Below are 21964 nucleotides of genomic sequence, written 5' to 3' on the forward strand. Positions count from 1 at the left end.
ATGGTGTCCCCAATAAATGAAGGGAATCCTGGCAATTTTCTCAGTTTTTGTCCTTTAAGAGTTGTCCCAAATAAATGACTGCCCTGATTAAATGGAATCCACTGTATTACAATCTGGATGTTACCCTTCATGTTTTGTGATTTAAGAACATAAGAACATAAGAGATAGGAGCAGGAGTAGGCCAATCAGCCCCTCAAGCCTGCTCCGCTATTCAACAAGATCATGGCTGATCCAATCTTAACTCTAGTTTTCACCAAATCCCACAAGGCAACAGTGCCAACCAACAGGGCACCATGCCGCCCATTTTATTTTATTATTCATCCCGCCCAAACCCATGTGATCACCCGGGGGAAAAAAACCGAGTTGCCAATTGAGGAGAAAAAATCTGGAAAATTCCTCTCCGACCCATCCAGGCTATCGAAAACTGGTCCAGGAGATCACATGGCTGATCTAAACCTAGCCTCATGTCCACTTACCTGCTCGCTCACCGTATCCCCTAATGCCATTTTTATCCAGGAAAATGTCTATCTCCGTTTTGAATTTATTGAGTGTAGTAGCTTCCACAGCTCTCTGGGGCAGTAAATTCCACAGCCCCACTACCCTCTGAGTGAAGAAATTTCTCCGCATCTCAGTCCTGGAACGGCATCCCCTTATTTTAAGATTATGCCCCCTAGTCCTAGTTTCACCCATCATTGGGAACATTCTCCCTGCATCCACCCGATCAAGCCCCTTCACAATCTTACATGTTTCAATAAGATCGCCTCTCATTCTTCGGAACTCCAATGAGTAGAGTCCCAATCTACTCAACCTCTCATCATACATCAACCCACCCATCCCCGGAATTAACCTAGTGAACCTTCTCTGCACTGCCTTGAGTAAATAAGTTGTCAAGATTAAGTTGTTGAGTAAATAAGCAGTCTACCTTTGTCATTAGATTTAAATCATCCTCAACATTTAGATTACCTTCACCTTCTTTTCATCACACATACTGCAGCTGTCCTAAAAGTATGCAATAAGTGCTAGCTTTGCTTCCTGAATTTATGCATTTAAGAACTGTGGGTATGAACCTATGCTTTTCTCTCACATTGAATAACCAAAATAATATAGATCTTTTGAAGTTTACCATTTGCCACTCTATGTAAATGGTGTCAGAATAGAAACAACATAGAAAGAAAAGGTACCACCGTGAAACAACAATGATGAAGCAGCTGGTTGGGTCTTGGTTGAGAAAGATAGATCACTTAACACAGGTTATTGCTAATGGGGTCCTCATGGCAGGTAGAACGTTGCTTGTCCAACGCTCCTTTAGAAAGAGGATAGAAAATGGAGAGGTCTCCAGGACTGTGTTCAGTTTCAGTGATGGTAGATGTATGCAGGAAGGTTTCAGCAAGTGAAGTGAAGCAGGTTGGAGTCAGGTGTTCTTGTCTGGAAAATTGCCATCTTTGCGACAGGTATCGATATATGCTCAGAATCTTAGCATGGAGTTGGATATGATATCAAAATAAAGAACAATCCAGACTGACCTTGAGCATTTGCTGGGAAGAAGGTTGCAAGTGTTGTCTAGCAAATAGAGATTGCAGCAGGAACTGAGATTGGTAGTGTTCTTTCATGGTAGATAAGGAGAGACTGTTTCCTTGTGTGAGGAAATCTGGATTTGGGGATTGCCTAATAAAGATAGTGATTTTTTTTAATAAGTATTTGGAACTTCCTAGGATAATGAAAGCAGAATTACTGCTTATTTTTAAAGTAAAGATAGAGGGATTCTTTTTATGCATTTGATGTGTGTATTGGGGCGGGGGGAGGAGGGGAGGGTGTTTTTTGCAAATTTACCAAGGGTAGATGGAAAAAATGAAATTGCTATTATAATTGCATTAGCCATCATCTTATCAAATAGTAGAGCAGACTCCAAGAGCCAAATGGCCTACAGTGAATCCAATTTGAGAGTATGAGGAAACTGGTTTTCATCATTGTTATATTTAGTTAGAGGAAATTTCTGCTCAAATAATGGTTGGCAGTTCAGGACAACATAAAGTTTGTTGGTGTTTGTTGGGAATCTGATGTGGAGAAGGCTTCAGACAGGTTGCAGTAGGAGTGGGATTCGGAATTAAAGTGTCAAGCACAGGAAGCTCAGGATCATCTCTGTTGACTGATCACAGGTGCTCCGTCACAACATTGTGAACAATGAATGTAGTAGAGTAATAGATTATCTTTTAAACAGTGTAATTTTGCTCACCTCTATAACCTTCTCTGGCAGCTCATTCCATATACCCACCACTGTCTGTAGCATTCTTGATCTCCAGACTTGAATGGCTCTGATCTGGCTCTCAACAAATTCCAGATTTCATAGTTCATCTAGTGCTTCTGATTAGGATAAATCTTGAACGATTTTGTGGAGACACAGTCATCTACAGCTGTTTTAATAAAGTTTAATCATAAACCTTTCCTTTAATCTAATGCAATTTTAAACATCTTTTGATAGCCATGTCTGGTGCATTTTATTACTGATAGAATCATTCAGCTCACCTTGTCTCTGGTGGCCATCAAATATCTATATAAATCACATTTCACAGCATTTGGCTGTAGTCTTCTATGTCATGGCTCATTTAAGTATTTAAATATTGTGAGAGAATCAATCACTACTGACCCCTTGTGTAATTCAGATTTTGACCATTCTCTGGATGAAAAAAAAGTCCTCAAGTCTCCTATAATTGTGGACTTTACTTGCTTTTAAAGTATATATTGTATTACTTGGAAGCTATACATAATGTTAGCCACTTTTACATAATCATCTTGTGCCTCATGCCTTCATAGTTTGCTTTTTTCAGATTGAATCCACTTATTTTTGATTTGTGTATAAAATTCCATCATATTTATTCCATGAAGGCCTATTTAATGGCAGATCATCAGTTGATCTTTCCTCATTAAACAATATAATATTTTAAAAGGGCCTGTTCCTTATTGTTTTTTCCAAAGTATTTAGACCATAAGACAAAGGAGCAGAATTAGGCCATTTGGCCCGTCAAGTCTGTTCTGCCACTCAATCATGACTGATCCTTTTTTTCCCTCCTCAGCCCCACTCCCCAGCCTTCTCCCGTAACCTTTGATGCCATGTAAAATCAAGAACCGATCTGCCTTAAATACGCCCTATGACCTGGCCTCCACTGCTACCTGTGGTAATAAATTCCACAAATTCTCTGCCCTCTGGCTAAAGAAATTTCCATGCATCTCTATTTTAAATGGATGCCCCTCTATCCTGAGGCTTTGCCCTTTTGTCCTCGACTCCCTCACCATGGGAAACGTTCTTTCCACATTTGCTCTGGCTAGGCCTTTCAAAATTTGAACGGTTTCAATGAGATTCCCCTTCATCCTTCTAAATTCCAGTGAGTACAGACCCAGAGCCATCAAACATTCCTTGTATAACCCTTTCATAGAAACCCTACACCACAATACAGGTCCTTTGGCCCACAATGGTGTGCGGAACATGTACTTACTTTAGAAATTACCTAGGGTTACCCACAGCCCACTATTTTTCTAAGCTCCATGTATCTATCCAGAGTCTCTTGAAAGACCCTACTGTATCCCACTCCACCACAGTCGCCGGCAGCCCATTCCATGCACTCACCACTCTGCGTAAAAAAAATTTACACCTGACCTACTGTACCTATTCTGTACCTACTTCTAAGCACCTTAAAAATGAGCCCTCTTGTGTTAAATATACCCTCTTGTGTTAGCCATTTCAGCCCTGGGAAAAAGCCTCTGACTATCCACACGATCAATGCCTCATTCATTTCATTCACTTTCATTCCTGGTATCATCCTTGTTAAATTCCATTGAACCCTTTCCAATGCCAGCATATCTTTTCTAAGATGAGGAGCCCAAACCTGTTCACAATACTCAAGGTGAGGCTTCACCAGTACCTTATAAAGCCTTAGCATCACATCCCTGCTCTTGAATTCTAGACCTATTGAAATGAACACTAACATTGCATTTGCCTTCCTCACCACTGATTCTACCTGCAAGTTAGCCTTTAGGGTGTTCTGCACAAGGACTCCCAAGTCAGATTTTTGGATTTTCTCCTTGTTTAAAAAATAGTTCGCACATTTATTTCTACTACTAAAGTACATGACCATGCATTTTCCAACACTGTATTTCATTTGCCAGTCTCTTGCCCATTCTTCTAATCTGTCTAAGGCCTTCTGCAACTTACCTGTTTCCTCAACACTACCTGCCCCTCCACCAATCTTTGTATTATCTGCAACCTTGGCAACAAAGCTATTTGTTCTATCATTTAAGTCATTGATAAAAAGCACAAAAGAAAGTGGTCTCAACACTGACCCCTGCGGATCACCACTAGTCACTGGCAGCCAACCAGAAAAAGAGTCTTTTATTTCCACTCGCTGCCTCCTACCAATCAACCAATGCTCTAACCATGTGAAGGGACCTGTTTCTGTGCTGTAGTACTTTATGACTATTTGTAATTTAATTTACATTATTTGTTTACATTGGAACATGACATGAAATTCTTGGGTTCACTAGCTTATTGCAAAATTAAATTAAGGTATCTGAATTAGCATTTGTGATACTATTTCTGCAGCTCTGTTAAGAACTTTCCCATCCAGTCAAGAGGGCAATAAATAAAGGTAAGCAGTGTGGTTTATTATACAAATTGACTAGATGACTTGGTAAGTAAAGGCCATAAATGCAAATTGCTCTGGTGTTTGAGAATTATCATTTCTGAGACCATCACTGTATTGTGAATGACTCTTTGGTATGTATTGGTATGAATGAACAAATTTGTTGATGAGACAAGTCCTGGCTCACAGTTAGAGTAGGAGATAATGTTTAAAGACTCAAGACTGTGTAGACAGGTTGGTAATTGATATTAATGTAGGACAACATAAATTTTTTAAATTGCTCTTACTCATTTTTATAATATTGGAGCATCTCTGTGCTGATTTGTTACCCACAAACCTGCAGATGATCATTGCTTAGTTGTGGAAGGAGCTTCTTGGACAAAAAGCTCAAAACATAATTGGGTTTACGCAGTAACGGCAGTTACTATTAAAGAAAGTAATGCTATGATGTCTCTGGGGCAAGTTTTCTTCATTTATGGTTGATGGTTTTATATTGCTATATTTCTTCACTATTCTTGGTTGGTGCAGCTGTAACGAAACCCAATTTCCCTCGGGATCAATAAAGTATGTCTGTCTGTCTGTTTATACCCTGGGTATGCGTGTACATGATAATGAACTTCAACTTGACAACACTGGAGTTTAAACTAGAACAGTATTCATTGAAGTTGTGCAGACTGGTGAACCAGTTCTGGAATAAGACAAGCAATTTCTATCTCCTTGCATCAAAAATTGTAGAACTGGAGTGAAAATGATTTAAGAATGAGTAAGGAGAGTAAGTATAGTCCTGAGAATAAATAAAGTTTTAAAGGAAGAGAAAATTTACTTTTAGAAGGCAAAATGTACGTAATTCACTGTGTCAAAAACATTACTGATCATTCCAATTAGTTTGGAGACATGAGACACTACAGATGCTGGAATCAGCAGGTAAGGTGTCTTCTGAGAAGGGAGAAAATAGTTGATATTTTCAGTCATCTGGACTAAAATGGAAGGGAGCTATCCAGTATAATGAGGTGAGGGGAAGGGGTGAAGCAAGAGCTGGCAAGTAAGGATAAGTAATAGGCAGATGGTGGATAGAAGAATGGAATTAGCAATTCAGGTTGGGAGATAACAGATAGAGGTAACAAAGGGCTACAGATGATGGAATCTGATAGGAAGGGAAGATGGAGCAGTAAACCAAATAATGGAGGTGGTGCAAACACGAGGAAATCTGCAGATGCTGGAAATTTAAACAACACACACAAAATGCTGGTAGAACACAGCAGGCTAGGCAGCATCTATAGGGAGAAGCGCTGTCGACGTTTTGGGCCGAGACCCTTCATCAGGACATGGAGGTGGTGGGCAGATGAGAACAGAAAGGAGAGGAGACCCAGTAGGTGAAATGTGTTGGTAATGGGCATTTAAAACTGTAGTACAGTAATGTTGCAGTGATGCTGTATATGGCACCCATACAAAACTCAAATTTCATCACTTTTGCTGCTGATTTTCACCGTACTCTACATTGTTTTTCTCAGACATTTCTCTTCCCTCTCTGGGTTTATCTGCTTCTATCTCAGGAGATAAACAAGACACTAATATCTTCAACAAGCATGCTTACAGTTATTATTTATTTATTGACATACATCGCGTAACAGGCCCTTCCATCCCCTTGAGCCGCGGTAAACAGCAATCCTCGGATTTAATCCTGGCCTAATCACGGGACAGTTTACAATGACCAATTAACCTAACAACCAATATGTCTTTTGACTGTGGGTGGAAACTCATGTGGTCACGGAGAGAGCGTACAAACTCCTCACAGGCGACTATGTATCCTCTCATCCTTTGTCAATAAGGAGGGCATTCGTTTTCTTAGTTTCTTTGTTTCTGTCACATTTGTTGCATGACACCTTCTGTTCTGTTGTCTTCCTTCCTGAATCATGGCTTCCCTTCTTCCATAGTTGTCCTCAATTGTATTTCCTGCACGTATGACTTCACCATATCTCAGTGTGCAGAACAAAGAGTATATCTCTCAATTCAAACCAAAGGCTGGAAGCTGATAAGATTTTTGACAAGGTCACATACGATAGTCTGATCCAGAAGGTTAAGACACAAGAAATGTTAAAATCCGGAATTGGCTTGGTGATAGGAGGCGATAGTGGTGGATGGGTCTTTATGTTTTTCCCACCAAGGGTTGTGGTTATCAGGAATAAGATAGAAAGACAGATGTAATTAGGATGGTTAAGAGATTTTTGGTTAATTATTTAGGATAAATGTAGGTGGATACAAGCCAAGTGAGGGAAGTGGAATTAACATAGATAAGCATCATAATTAGCATGGATAAGGTGGGTCAAGATGATGTAGGATTTTATAGTTCATAGAACACTACAGCACAGGAACAAGCTCTTTGGCACAATTAGTCCATGCCAAGCCAATAATTTGTCTTGTCCCATTGACCTGCACTTGAATCATAGCCCTCAACCCCCCTCCCATCCATGTACCTATTCAAATTTCTCTGAAATGTTAAAATTGGCCCTGTATTCACTGTTTGTGCTTGTAACTCTGTTCACCACCCTCACCACCTTCTGAGTGAAGAAGTTTCCCCTCATGTTCCACTTAAACATTTTACCTTTCACCCTTAACCCATGACATCTAATTCTAGTCTCACCTCACCTCAGAGGAAAATGCTTACTTGCATTGCCCCTATCATGTCTATATTATAACTTTATAACTGAACCCAGGAACACTGATCTCCCAGTCCTGTCCCCCCCCCCCCCACCACAATCAAGCTCTCTAATGGCTACAATATCATAATTCCACGTGATGATCATGCCCTAAGCTCACTTGCCTTTCCTACAATACTCCTTGCATTGAAGTACATGCGACTCAGAACATACAGTCCCACCATGCTCGATATTTTGATTCCTGACCTTGTATGTACACTTAACAACATCTTTCTCCACAATCACTAGCAGTTCTGGCACTTTGGTTCCCATCCCCATGCAAATCTAGTTTAAACCGCACCATGCAGCACAGGGAAACCTTCTGGCTGGGATATTATTCCCTTTTGCAAGAAATCTCTTCTCCCCCACCTTCCCTTCTGAACCACACAGCCAGACTCAGTGCTAGAGAACTAACTACCGTGGCTTTCCTCTGCCAGGTCATTCCCCTCAACAGTATAAAGCAGTATACCTGTTGTTGAGCAGAATGGCTACAGGAGTATTCTGCACTGTCTGCTTATCCCCTTTCCCCCTCCTGATGGTCACCTAGTTACCTCCACTTTGGGTGTAACTACTTCCTTGTATGTCCTGTCTATCAACCCTTCAGCCTCATGAATAATCCAGAATTCATCCAGTTACAGCTCCAAATTCTTAACATGGTCTGTTAGAAGCTGCACTTCTTGCAGGTGTAGTTATCAGGGATGCTGGAGGTCTCCCTACCTTCCCAGATCCTACAAGAGGAGCATTCTGAGATTTATAATTGCTTCTTTTTGAAGTTTCTGTAATCTAAATGTCTCTCAAGTTAGTGTTCATGTCTATAGATAATGAAAAGAAGTTTGTTTCTAATTTTTCAGGAGTTTGCCTTAAGCGACATAGAATGGGAATGGAAAATGCTTCTGGATGAATCCTGGAGAAGACACAATGACTCTAACTTCTTGAAAGGGCATCTGTGGAATGAGACTTTCAAAATTGACTACAGCAAACTTCTTGTGATTTAGTGGATAATTGACTGCTTACAAAACTTCAGTTTGGAACTTTGTTTATTTGTGCATTTGCTTCTAAAGATTGTTCGCAGATGAGACACGCTACATTTAGAAATGGACTGTCAAGACCTGCAGTGGAAGTATACTGGCTGCTTCCTGCTTGGTTTTGCCCAATAAGGGCAGGTTGAAGTTGGAATTCCAAGCATTGCTTGAAAAACAGTATGCAGGAAGCTGGTTTTCAAGCCACAAATGCTTTGAAAGGTATGTATTTATATAGATTTACTGTAGGAAATTTCCAATTGGGAGATCATCAAATAATGTCTTTCTAGATTGTTCTTCTGGGCAAAAAATATTTTAAAAATAAGATTTCATTGCCATTTGTTTCTTTTTTGAATTTTAAAGTCACTTTGACTCTATAATCCATGCCTAACTGTTTCATCTGCTAAATGTGTGATGTCTAGATAATGTGAATTCAGTTAATTGGCAAATTAAGGACATGATAATTTTATTTAAACGAAGATTTGTCTGGAGTTGGCTTACTCCTATATGAAACAAAATTATGTTAAAAGCAAACATTTAAGGGAAATGGTGAAAGAATTGGTGAGTAAAATTAATTGGAAAATTCGTGATAACAGCTATTAGAAATGTACTGAGCCAAATGGCAAACTCTTTGGTTTACCGGAAAATAAAGGAACATGTTAACATTTTATTCTGACAGCAGGCTATATTTTATTTAATTATGTACCTACTTGTTATCCCATTTGCTGGTTCAACTGTTAGATAAGACATGGTCTTGAAAGCAGCCCAGTGAAGACATAAACTTTCAGCCATATAAATGTAGAATATTATTAGCCATAGCCCTCTATTTTTCTAAGTTCTATGTAGCCATCCAGGAATCTCTTAAAAGACCCTATCGTTTCTGCCTCGACCACTGCTGTATTATAGAAGATAAGACTTACAAAAAATAAATTAAAATAAATTTATGTGCTCAATTTCTCAAATTCATTAATTTTGTTTATTTACTGTATGTTTAAGTGTTGTTCATGGTTGGCATGGTAGTGCAGGAGTTAGCACAATGCTTTGCCAGTAACCCGGGTTCAATACCACCACTGTCTGTAAAGAGTTTGTGCATTCTACTTGTGACTGTGTGGGTTTCCTCTGGGTGGTCCAGTTTCTTCCCAAAGTCTAAAGACCTACTGGTTGGTAGGTTAATTGGTCATTGTAAATTGTCCCATGATTAGGCTAGGGTTAAATGAGGAGTTGCTGAGCAGCATGGCTCAAAGAGCCAGAGGGTCCTATTCCACAGTGTATCTCAATAAGTAAATAAAATAAATAAACATGATGAAAATGTGTAATAAAATGCAGAACCTTACAGGCATTTGCCTATACTAATTTCTTGATGTTTAGCTATCTGTTTTTCTCACACACAGCCTAGTGATCCCCATCATCCAAGCTTTGAAATTGTTGTCCAGTGATTTTATCAATTCTTGGTGTCTGATCCCATGTGTGTATTCATCTTAAGTGGCTGCTGCTTCATTAGTTTACATGGTGCACAAAGTTCTAATAATTAGACCTTGTGTGTTAGCTGCTTCATTTCATTTGCTAGTGCCAATTATTTTATTAATCTTTTGATTTTTTGTGAGCTCACAACTCCATTTGTTTAGATTTATTGATTAACTGATGCCTACTTCACTACTTAACTGACTCCCGGGTGCCTGCTTCCCCATTAATATTTCGATTTCGCTTTTGTAGAAATTACATTGATTTATTGCACAAGAGACTTGCTTCTGTATTAATTCAATTATATATGTATTAATTTGTTAATTGTCTGGTGTTTTATGATTCACTGTGTGATTGATATGGTTTACTTGTCACTTATGGTTTTATAGTGCTTATTTCTCCATTACTTCATCAATTTGTTGTTACCTGTTCTTAAATTTGTTTGTTGGTTATTTCTACTCTAACTGTATTAATTAACCAGTGCAATACTGCCACAATTTATAATTTTAGTTTTGTGATTCATGCAGATTTTTGTTGGTTGAGTTTTCCTGTTGTGCTTTTTTAGCACACTCTACAAGCACATTTTAGATTCACTTCCATAAGACATTAAGATATAGGAGCAGAATTGGGCCATTTGGCCCATCGCATCTGCTCCATCATTTCATCATGGCTGATCTATTTCCCACTTAGCCCCAATTTTCTGCCTTCTCCCCATAACCTTTCATGTCCTGTCTAATCAAATAGATCAAAAACCTTTACCTTAAATATATTCAATGACTTGTCTTCCACAGCCACCTGTGGCAATGAATTCTACACATTCAACACTCTCTAGCTAAAGAAATTCCTCTTCATCTCCATTCTAAATGGACATCCCTCTATTCAGAGTCTGTGCCATTTGGTCCTAGACCCCACTAAGGGCAACATCCTCTCTACTCTGTTGAGGCCTTTCAACATTTAACAGGTTTCAATGAGACACCCCCCATCCCTATTCTTCTAAATTCCAGTGAGTCCAGCCCAAGAGCCATCAATCCCTTTCATTCATTCTTGTGAACCTTCTTTGAACTCTCTTCAGTGTCAGCACATCCTTTCTCAAATAAGGGGCCCGAAACATCTCACAATATTCCAAGTGAGGCCTTACCGGTGCCTTATAAAGCCTCAACATTACATTCTTACTTTTATATTCTAGTTCTCTTGAAATGATTGCTAACATTGCATTTGCCTTCCTCATCACTGACTCAAACTGCAAACTAACCTTTAGGGAATCTTGCACAAGGGACTCCCAAGTCCCTTTGCACCACGGATTTTTGAATTTTCTCACCATTTAGAAAACAGTTTACGCTATACTGAATACTGTATTCCATCTGCCGCTTCTTTGCCCATTCTCCTAATCTAAGTCCTTCTGCAGCCTCCTTGCTTACGCAACACAACCTGCCCCTCCATATCATCCTCGAATTTGGCCACAAAGCCATCAATTCCATCATCCTAATAATTGACATATGACATAAAAAGAAGCTGTCCCAAACAGACTTCAATGGAACACTACTAGTCACCGGCAGCCAACCAGAAAAGGCTCCCACTCTTTGTCTCCTACCAATCAGCTAATGCTCTATCCATGCTAGCATCTTTCCTGTAATACCATGGGTTCTTAACTTGTCAACCACCCTAATGTGCGGCACCTTGTCAAAGGCCTTCTAAAAATCCAAGTATACAACATCTGCCAATTCTCCTTTGTCTTTCCTGCTTATTATTTCTTCAAAGAGTTCCAACAGATTTGTCAGGCAAGATTTTTCCTTGAGGAAACCATGCTGACTACGGCCCATTTTATTATGTGCCTCCAAGTATCCTGAAATGACATCCTTAACAATTGACTCGAACATCTTCCCAACCACTGAGGTCAGACTAACTGGCTTATAATTTTCTTTCTTCTGCCTCTCTCTCCTCTTGAAGAGTGGAGTGACATTTGCAATTTTCCAGTCCTCCAGAACCATGCCAGAATCAATTGACTCTTGGAAGATCATTACTAATGCATCCACAATCTCTTCAGCCACCCCTTTTGGTATCCTCTTTAATATTATTGGCTAGCTTACCTTCATGTTCCATCTTTTCCCTCTTTTTAACTTTTTAATTGCCTCCTGTTGATTTTTAAAATCTTCCAAATCCTCTATTTCCCTCTATTTTTTGCTCTATTATATAACCTCTCTTTGGCTTTTATGTTGGATTTGACTTCTCTTGTCAGCCACACTTGCATAATCCTGTTGTTAGAATACTACTACTACTTTGGGATGTATATATCCTGCACCTTCCGAATTGTTCCCAGAAATTCTATCCATTGCTGCTCTGCTGTCATCACTGCTAGTCTAGTGTCACTTCCAATCGGCTTTGGCCAAGTCTTCTCTCATGCCTCTGCAATTCCCTTCAATTTCCACTGTAATACTGATACATCTCACTTTAGCTACTCCCTCTCAAATTGCAGGGTGAATTCCATCATGTTACGATCACTGGCTCCTAAAGGTTCCTTTGCCTTAAGCTCGCTAATCAATTTAGGTTCTTTGCACAACACCCATTCTGGGCTCAACCATGAGCTGCTCTATAAAGCCATCTAGTAAGCATTCTACAAATTTCCCCTTTTGGGGTCCAGTACCAATCTGATTTTCCCAATCTACCTGCATATAGAAATGCCCCATAATTATCATAACATTTCCCTTTTGACATGCCTTTTCTATCTCCTGTTGTAATTTGTAGCCCACACCTTTGCTGCTATTTGGAGCCCTATATATAACTCCCATCAGAGAATCTTTACCCTTCCAGTTTCTCAGCTCCACCCATAAATATTCTACACCTTCTGATCCTATATTACTTCTTTCTAAGGATTTTAGAAATTTTTTACCAACAGAACCACTTCACCCTCTCTGCCTACCTGCCATTCTTTCGATACAATGTGTATCCTTGGATATTAAGCTCCCAGCCATAACCTTCTTTCAGCCACAATTCAGTGATGCCCACAATGTCATAACTGCCAACCTCTAACTGTGCTACAAGTTCATCTACATTATTCTGTATACTGTGTGGATTCAAATACAACATCTATAGTCCTATATTCATCACCCTTTTCAATTTTTGTCACTCTTTTACATTGCAGTTCATCCTGTTGACTGAAATATTGCCCTATCATAAACTTGTCCGTGCTAGTGGTCTCACTACACACTGCTTGTGTTTGTAAACCAACTGCCCCAACCTAAGCCCTATCACTCCGGTTCCTATACCTCTGCCAAATTAGTTTAAATCCTCCGAAACAGGTCTAGAAAACCTGCCCACAAGGATATTGGTCCCCCTTGGGTTCAGACATCACATGTCTCTTTTGTACAGATTGTATGTTCCATAGAAGAGGTCCCTGATCCAGAAATCTGAACCTCCTCCCCCTGCCACAGTTCCTCAACCACACATTTATCTGTCAAGTGCTCCTATCCTTACCCTCACTGGTGTGTGGCACAGGCAGCAGTTCAGAGCTGACTCCCCTTGTGGTCCTGCTTTTCAGCTTTCTACCTTGCTCCCTAAAATCTCTCTTTAGGACCTCCTCACCTTTCCTACCTATATCATTGGTGCCAATATGTGCCTAGACTTACAGCTGCTCACCATCCCCCTTTGGAATGCCATGGACTGGAATCTGAGACATTCCTGACCCTGGCACCTGGGAGGCACCATACCACTTAGGTATCTCTATTAGGTACACAGAATCTCATATCTATTCCTCTAACTATGGAATCTTCAATGGTTCAAGTGTTCTGTTTATAATCAGAGAATGTGTACAGTGTACAACCTGAAATACTTAGTCTTTGCAGATGTCCACAAAGAACAGAACTCCTAAAGAATGAATGACAGAAAACCATGAGAACTCCGAAGCCTCTGTCTCCTCCCGCAAGCAGAAGCAAAGCATCAACCAACCCCCCACCATTTCAGCAAAACGCGTCAGCATCCACCACCAAGCAAGATCAAACCCCCCCAAAGAGAGACCATGATCTGCAATCAATAAAAAATATTGTTTACCCTACAGTTTGACATGCCACAGGCTCTCTCTCTCTCTCTTACACTAACAAGGGACAGAGAGATGTCCCCCATCTCACAGTGAAAAGGGAGACTAACTGTCGCTGTTATAATTTTATAGTCTGCCATGTCCCTTTTTATTCCAAGATTCTCTGACTCAAGAATTGGCAGCAAACCCTTCCCACCATCGAGGGAAAGAGAGAAAAAGTAGTTGCTTGACCACAGAGACCTTCATCTGCAGTATCCGCTGCTGCAAAATCCTAATGTTCCTTCTCCTGTGATGCCTCACACAATAAGATATAGGAGCAGAATTAGGCCACTCAGCCCATTGAGTCTGCTCCGTCATTCCATCATGGCTGATTCCGGATCCCACTTAACCCCATACACTTGCCTTCTTGCCATATTCTTCATGTCCTGACTGATCAGCAAACAATCAACTTCTGCCTTAAATATATCCACGGACTTGGGCTCCACCGGAGTCTGTAGTAGAGCATTCCACAGATTTACCACTCTCTGTTTAAAATAATTCCTCCTTACCTCTGTTCTAAATGGACGCCACTCAGTTTTGAGGCTGTGTCCTCTATTTCTGGATCCCCCCCACCATAGAAAACATCTCCACATCCACAAGATCCCCACGCATTCTTCTAAATTCCAGTGACTGCAGGCCCAAAGCTGCCAAATGCTCCTCATGTTAACTCCTTCTTTCCGAGAATCATCCTCATGAACTTCCTCTGACTCTCCAATGACAACATATCCTTTCTGAGACATGGGGCCCAAAACTGTTGACAATACTCTAAGTGCAGCCTGACTAGTGTCTTGTAAAGGCTCAGCATTATCATCTAGCTTTTATATTTTATTCCCTTTGAAATAAATGCCAACATTACATTTGCCTTCTTTATCACAGACTCAACCTGTAAATTAACCTTCTAGGAATCTTGCACGAGGATTCCTAAGTCCCTCTGTGCCTCTGATGTTTGAACCTTCTCCCCATTTAGATAGTCACACTATTGTTCCTTTTACCAAAATGCATTATTGTATATTTCCCAACACTATATTCTACCTGCCACTTTTTGGCCCATTCTTCCAATTTGTCTAAGTCCTACTGCATCCACATTGCTTCCCCAGCACTACCTACTCCTCCACCTATCTTTGTATCATCTGCAAACTTTGCCACAAAGCTATCAATTCCATTACCAAATCATTGATGAACAATGTGAAAGGCAGTGGTCCCAAAACTGACACCTGAGGAACACCACTAGTCACTGGTAGCTAACCAGAAAAGGCCCCTTTTATTCCCACTCACTGCCTCCTGTCTGTCAGCCATTCCTATACCCATGCCAATAACTTTCCTGTAACGCCATAGGATTTTATCTTGTTAAGCAGCTTCATGTGTGGCACCTTATCAGATGCTTTCTGAATATCCACTGCCACAATGACAGTAAATGACATCCACTGCCTCTCCTTTGTCCACTCTGCTTGTTACTTTCTTGAAGAACTCCAACAGATTTGTCAGACAAGATTTCGCTTTACAGAAACCATGCTGACTTTGACATTTTATCATTATAGTCTTCAAGTACCCCAAAAACTCATCCTTAATAGACTCCAACACTTCCTCAACCACTGAGGTTAGACTAATTGGCCTATAATTTCCTTTCTTTTGCCTTCCTCCCTTTTTAAAGAGTGAAGTGACATTTGCAATCTTCCAGTCCTCGGGGACCATGTCAGAGTCAAATGTTTCATGAAAGATTATGACCAATGCATCCATTATCTCTTCACAGCCTCTGTCAGGACTCTGGGATGTAGTCCATCTGGTCCAGGTGACTTATCCATCTTAAGACCTTTGAGTTTGCCGAGCACTCTTTGTTTTGTAAAGGCAATGGCACTGACTCCTGCTCCCTGACACTCATGTATCATGTGGCACACTGCTGTTGTCTTCAACAGTGAAGACAGATGCAAAGTACCCATTAAGTCATTGGCATTGTCTTGGATCAGTTGTGCATAGGGCCACAACCTGCACCCCACCGTCTCCTATGCCGTGCCTGAAGAATGTTGAAAAACAGATGGTTGGTCAGTGAGCTCCAAGAAAGGGAATTTATTGCAGTGAAAAAAGAACACAGTTTTAAATGCTGTTGCAGATCAGGGACCTCAATAGAACCCCAGCCACCTTAAAAAAAAAGAAAGCAAAGACATTAAAAAGAGTAATTTAAGCCTTTTCCACAGATGAGCAAAAGAGGCAGCCATCTGGCACCATCTTAACTCTGCCCTCAAGATCAGTACTCTTCTGTTCTGAGCTTCAGTGCCAGAAACCTAGTTGCTGTGGTGCTACCACGGTAAATCGTCCCCCTCAACAGTATCCAAAGCAGTATTATTATTGAGGGGAACAGCCACAGGGGTTCTCTGTACTAGCTGCCCATTTCCCTTCCTTCTCCTGGCAGTCACCTGTTTACCTGGTTCCTGCAACGTTGAGATGACTACCTCCCTGTAGCTCCTTGCAATTTTTAATTTCTAAAATTCAGGAGATTAAAAATCTCTGATTTTGATTTCTTGCATTTATTACACTAATGGAACACAGACAAAATGTTGGAAGAACGCAGCAGGCCAGGTAGCATCTACGGAAAAGAGTAAACATTCTATGTTTTGGGCCAAGACCCTTCATCGAGACTGGAAAGAAAGAGAAGAAGCCAGATTAAGCAGATGGGAGGGGAGGAAGAAGTACAAAATGGTAGGAGAAACTGGGTGAGGGGGAAGGGGTGAAGTTAAGAGCTGGGAAGTTAAGTGGTAAAAGAGATAATGGCCTGGAGAAGGGGGAATCTGATAGGAAAGAACAGAAGACCTATTTCACTGATGGTTTCTGTTATCGACTATAAGTGCATTGTCACATATTTTCGGCAAGAAGCATGGCATTTTTCAATACTGCTGTATCTGTTGAGTTTTGTTCCTTTGGGTTATGTGAGCAGTTAGTTGAGATGTTCACTTTCCCTATGTTAGGCATTTTCATGAGGGTGGCAGGGGAGGATGTAGGGTAAGAAAATGGCAGCCTAGTGTACTAAACGTAAATGGAGAAAGTAAAACTGCTAAAAGGAAAGAAAATCTTGTCTTTGTTGTTTGAACATTATCAGTGGTAGCAGAGGATGATTTCCAATTATAGGATCCCACCAGCATTCGACGAGAGCACGCTTTACAAAAGCTGGAAAAATGAAATTGGAATATGAACTCAGGTTATGGAATTCAAGAAGAAGAAGCAGACCCTTGCAGTTGTATTGTTGCTTTTGGGAAGAGCAAGAGAAACTCGAATGGGAATTTCAGTGGAAGACTTGAAGGAAGATGATGGTATGAATACACTAATAAATGCACTTGACTCAGTTTTTCTGAAGGAAGAAAAGGATCGGATTTATGAGCCATCTCCAGACTTTGACAAAATTTCTAGAGACAGTTCTACAAATATAGCTGATTATGTTACTGATTTTGAACAAAAGTACAGTTGCATACATAAATACAAAATGGAACTTCATGTTGCAGTATTAGCTTTAAATTGTTGGATACTGCATGTCTAGACATAAAGGACAGACAGCTAGCGTTAACTGCATGTACAGAACTTACATTTGCATCTATAAAATTGGCACTGAAGAGGAGTTTTGGAGAAAAAGCCACTAAGACAATAGTTGGAATTAGTTTGAGTCAGGAACCTGCAGACTTCACTGAGCAGAAACAAGAGAGTAGCAAGCATAGGTCTCAGAGTGACCAGACAAGGTTATCATTACCTGGTACAAATCCACTAAACAAGTTTGGCAGGAGATTGAAATGTGTGGTTTGTCGAAGTACTTACCACTAAAAAAAGCTATCTGCACAGAACCGAGTAAGTTAAACTAACTAAAGAAAAGAACAAAAATGAAGATGTAGAAGAGTACCATATAGCATTGTTTGCAAAGGAATCACTTACTAATGCAGAGATTTTGATGATAGAATTCCTAGGATACAGCACGCACGCACAGTGTGTAGAGAAAAATAACTTGAAAACTGTGGAGGTGAACTAAACTAGAATGAAGTGCATAATGTGGTGAACGCAAATATTTCCAGTTACAAAACATTCAAATTTGAAGCTAGAAAGATTGTACATTCTACCAAAAGAGTGAAAATTCCCACAAAAATAGGGCAGACTAAATGTTACATTGAAACGGAGGTGGTACCGGTGAACATCCCATAGCGCTTGAGTAAAACTTCCCCAAAGAAAGCAGGGACAGACCTGGATACGGAGAATAACCAAGCAATGATGTTTCAACAGCCGATGTCTCTTGAGCTCACCAGCTCTGGATATTACTGTGAACATTTTAGATAAAGACATTACTGAGAATCAATGTGAGAATGAAGTACTAATTGTCACAGAGAACATGACTTCAGATGAGAAATGCGAAGTGTTGCTCAAGCTTCAGAAGCAGTTTGGACACGCTTTGACTGATAGACTAAAGAAAGTGCTCAGAAGTTCAGAAAACAAAGATGCAGACCATTTTTCCATTCTAGAGAAGATGGTTGGCAGCTGTGAGACATGCCAAATATATGGAAAGTCCAAATCCAAACTTGCGATTGGTCTGCCACTAGCATCTGAATACAATGAAACAGTAGCCTTAGACCTACATGAACTGGTCAAGGAATGTGGTATCTCCATATCATTGATGAGTTCACACATTTCAGTGCTGGTAGAATTGTAAACACAAAGAGACCCTCAGAGATAGTATAAAAAGTCTTTCCATAGATGCTGCCTTACCTGCTGAGTTCTTTCAACGTTTTGTGTTGCTAGTGTAACAGTGCTGGAGATGTTGATCTGGGAGTAGAAACTGCTGTTAGTTTAAGTATTCTTCCAGCAAATTTGGAGGATTTTGCATAGGGAACATTGTTGGTATTATTTCAGTGACTTGTAGTGGCTGTTATTGGCAATTCTGGCCTCAAAGCATATAGGGATCAATACAACACAGTAAACAGGTCTGAGGTTTTAATCTTCAAGTAACCTTTATCTTAAGAAACATCTGCTGAGAAGTGGCTTTAAAGTTATGAGAAGTCAGAGTCATATGACATGGAAACAGAGTATTTGGCCTATCGCATCTATGCCAATCATAGGCCATCTATCTGGGTTAATTCCTTCTTCTGGCATTGTATCCTTAGGCAATTGAAGAGCCCATTTAGACATCTAGCAGTGATTCTGCTTCCACTATTCCAGCAGTGCTTTACCTCTTTCTGGGTGAAAAATCTGTCACCACTTACCTCCAATCTGTGCACTCTAATTTTATTTGTTTCTGATAAGGGGAAAAGTTTCCCGCAGTCTTTCCTGTCTGTACCCCTCATGATTTTATATCTTCCTGAACTATTTCCATTTGTCTGCATTTGGCCCATATCCTTCCAAACTTGGTGGGTGAGTAAAGTGGATTTGCAAGGTTTGTGGAGTTTGCAAAGGCAAATAGACTTAAGTCATTGAGCAAGAGTGGCCATGTGAAGTATGTTGTGGGAAAATAGGAATTTATCTAACTTGTGAGGAAAAATGAAAAGTAAATTTCATCAGTTCAAGGGCTACCACAGTAGCACATTTGTTAGTGTGGCACTATTACAGCTCAGAGCATCAGAAGTCAGATTTCAACTCCAGCGTCCTCAGTAAGCAAGTTTCTGTGTGGGCTTGGGTTTCCTCCAGGTGCTCTGATTTCCTCCCGTAGTCCAAAGATGTACTGGTTAGTAGATTAATTGGACATTGTAAATTGTCCCATGATTATGCGAGCATTAAATTGGTGTGTTGCTGGGTGGTGCAGCTCAAAGGGTCTATTCTGCGCTGGATTTCGAAACAAATATATAAATAGATAATTAACTAAAAAGTATTATTTAAATGGAGTGTGAGTACAAAACTTCTACCTTTTTAGATTTCTTTTCTCCTTTTCAGTTCCTAATTTGGAGCCATTTCTGGGATATATTCATATCTCCTGCAGTGAAGAGATGAATGCAAATACTCATTTAATTCATATGCCTTTTTATTTCTCATAATTTCTCTGGACTCAATTTATGTAAGTGACTTGGATTAAGTGATATGCAGTATGGTTATTAAATCTGCTGATCACAGAACAAAGGAGACACAAAAGACAGGAGATGCTGATATCTGAGACACACAAATAGCTGAAGGAATTCAATGAGTCAGGCAGCATCTATGGAGGGAATTGGATAGTCAAAATTTTGGGTCGAGAACAACACACACAAAGTGCTAGAGGAACTTAAGTCAAGCAGCATCTATAGGAGGAAATATTTTAATATTTAAAATTAATATTTTGGGCTGATTCCCCTCATCTGAAATGACTCCTTTATCTTTCCTAACCAGCAATGAACCCTATGGTGTGGTACTTCACCAAACAGGGGCCTCCAGTCCTAGAAACAACGCTTGACCATCCCCCTATCACTGAGCCACATATGTGTTGTTCATACTTTTTCTGTTTTTAATTTCGGATTTACAGCTTCAGTGATAATTATGTTATCAACTAACTTCAGTTGGATTGCAGATAGCAATAACAATAGGCAGGAATGTAACTAAAATTGAAAAGCATTGCAAAATCAAACTGAGTGCCATTTCATCTCCAGCATCTGTGTTTGAGTTGTTGTCAATTGTTAAATTGTGCAAATTAACTGCAAGACTATAACCAAGTTCCCTGTGGAAAGTAATCCTTGTAAAACCTCCTTCAAATTTAGTGACTCTCGCTGTAAGCTAGATGAAGCAGCCTATCAAATATCAAGTTGCAAGTAATTATATCTCTTGTATGTTCCTAGACACTGACCATTTCTCTGTCATGAAACATTTGCAGAATTCTCAATGACAGAATTATATATAATTTTCAGAATCTGATTTGTTATCACTGCTACATAAGAAATTTGTTTTGCTACAGCATTACAGAGCAAAGACATAAAAATTTATCAATTAGAAAATTAAATAAAGAGTGCAAAATAGGAAATAATGAAGTAGTGTTCATAGACTGCTCAGAAATCTGATGGTGGGGGAAGAAGCTGTTCCTGTTGAGTGTGGAACTTCAAGCTCCTGTACCACCTCCTTGATGGTAGTAATGAGAAAGGGCATGTCCCAGATAGATGATCAAGATGCTCCGATGGGCAAGAATAAACAGTCACGTATGGACTTTACTGATACTCATGCCCTCATTAATTATGTGCTTAATTATCTAAGTTTTGGATAAGGCTGAACCTCTTCAACTGCCCCTGAATAGATGGGGAAGAGGAGTAAAGTTGATGTAAATGGTCTTGACATTGTTTCAAAAGCCCATGAAGCAGATGCATAATTTGATAACTTGCAGTGTCCCATTGTGATGGGCTTTCCCCAGATGAGTCAATGAAATGCGCTCCAAGGTAGGCAGCTCCAACCTGGCTAATGCAACATGCATAATTGGCACAAAGGAAGAAGGATCACATAGAGGCAGATAGTTCAGTATTGTTCATGCAGCAACAGTCAATGTGCCCGGTTGTGCTTTTCAGAAGCTTTCTATACAACCCTAACTTTCAACAAATTACGTACCTGTATTCCCAGATCCCTTTGTTTTACCACACTCCTCAGTGCCCTACCATTCATTGTGCAACACCTATGCTGGTTGGTCCTTCCAAAGTGCAGAACCTTGCACTTGTCTGCATTAAATTCCAACCAATTTCAGCCTATTTTTCAAAGGTTCAAAGGTTCAATTTATTATCAGAGAAATGTATACAATATACATCCTGAAATGTTTTTTCTTCATGAAACATCAATGAATACAGAGAAGTGCCCCAAAGAACGAGCGTGAGAACCCCAAAGTCACTCCCAGCTCCCCCTCCCTCCACCGGCAAAATAAAAAGCGCATCTGCTACTGAGCACAAGTGTGAGCTAAGTGATAGCAAAGACGCAGACTTTGCATTTACCCCAAAGACTATCATAATTCATCCAGCATTCAGCAACCCACAGGTTTTCCCTCTCCCTGATAAGGGAGAGGGAGGTGTCCCCCATTTTCACAGCAAGCGGGAGACATAACAACAACCCACTGGTTTACAATGTTATAAAGTCCGTTTGTCACTTTTTATGAGCTCTGTGCCCAAATATCGCTCAGATCTTGGG

General features: G+C 40.1%; 1 protein-coding gene across 3 annotated transcripts in view; it reads left to right on the top strand.

Moving 5' to 3' along the window:
- Positions 1–21964, top strand: part of ldlrad4a (low density lipoprotein receptor class A domain containing 4a) — a 247393-nt gene that overhangs the window by 18896 nt on the left and 206533 nt on the right. For all 3 annotated transcript variants that reach the window (XM_073046744.1, XM_073046752.1, XM_073046738.1), the window contains one exon: positions 8182–8571. In XM_073046744.1, the coding sequence (XP_072902845.1) occupies positions 8532–8571 (40 nt within the window). In that variant the 5' untranslated portion in view covers positions 8182–8531. The remainder of the gene's footprint in view (positions 1–8181; positions 8572–21964) is intronic.

This window comes from Hemitrygon akajei, chromosome 1, assembly GCF_048418815.1.
Source record: "Hemitrygon akajei chromosome 1, sHemAka1.3, whole genome shotgun sequence".
NCBI classification, from domain to species: Eukaryota; Metazoa; Chordata; class Chondrichthyes; order Myliobatiformes; family Dasyatidae; genus Hemitrygon; species Hemitrygon akajei.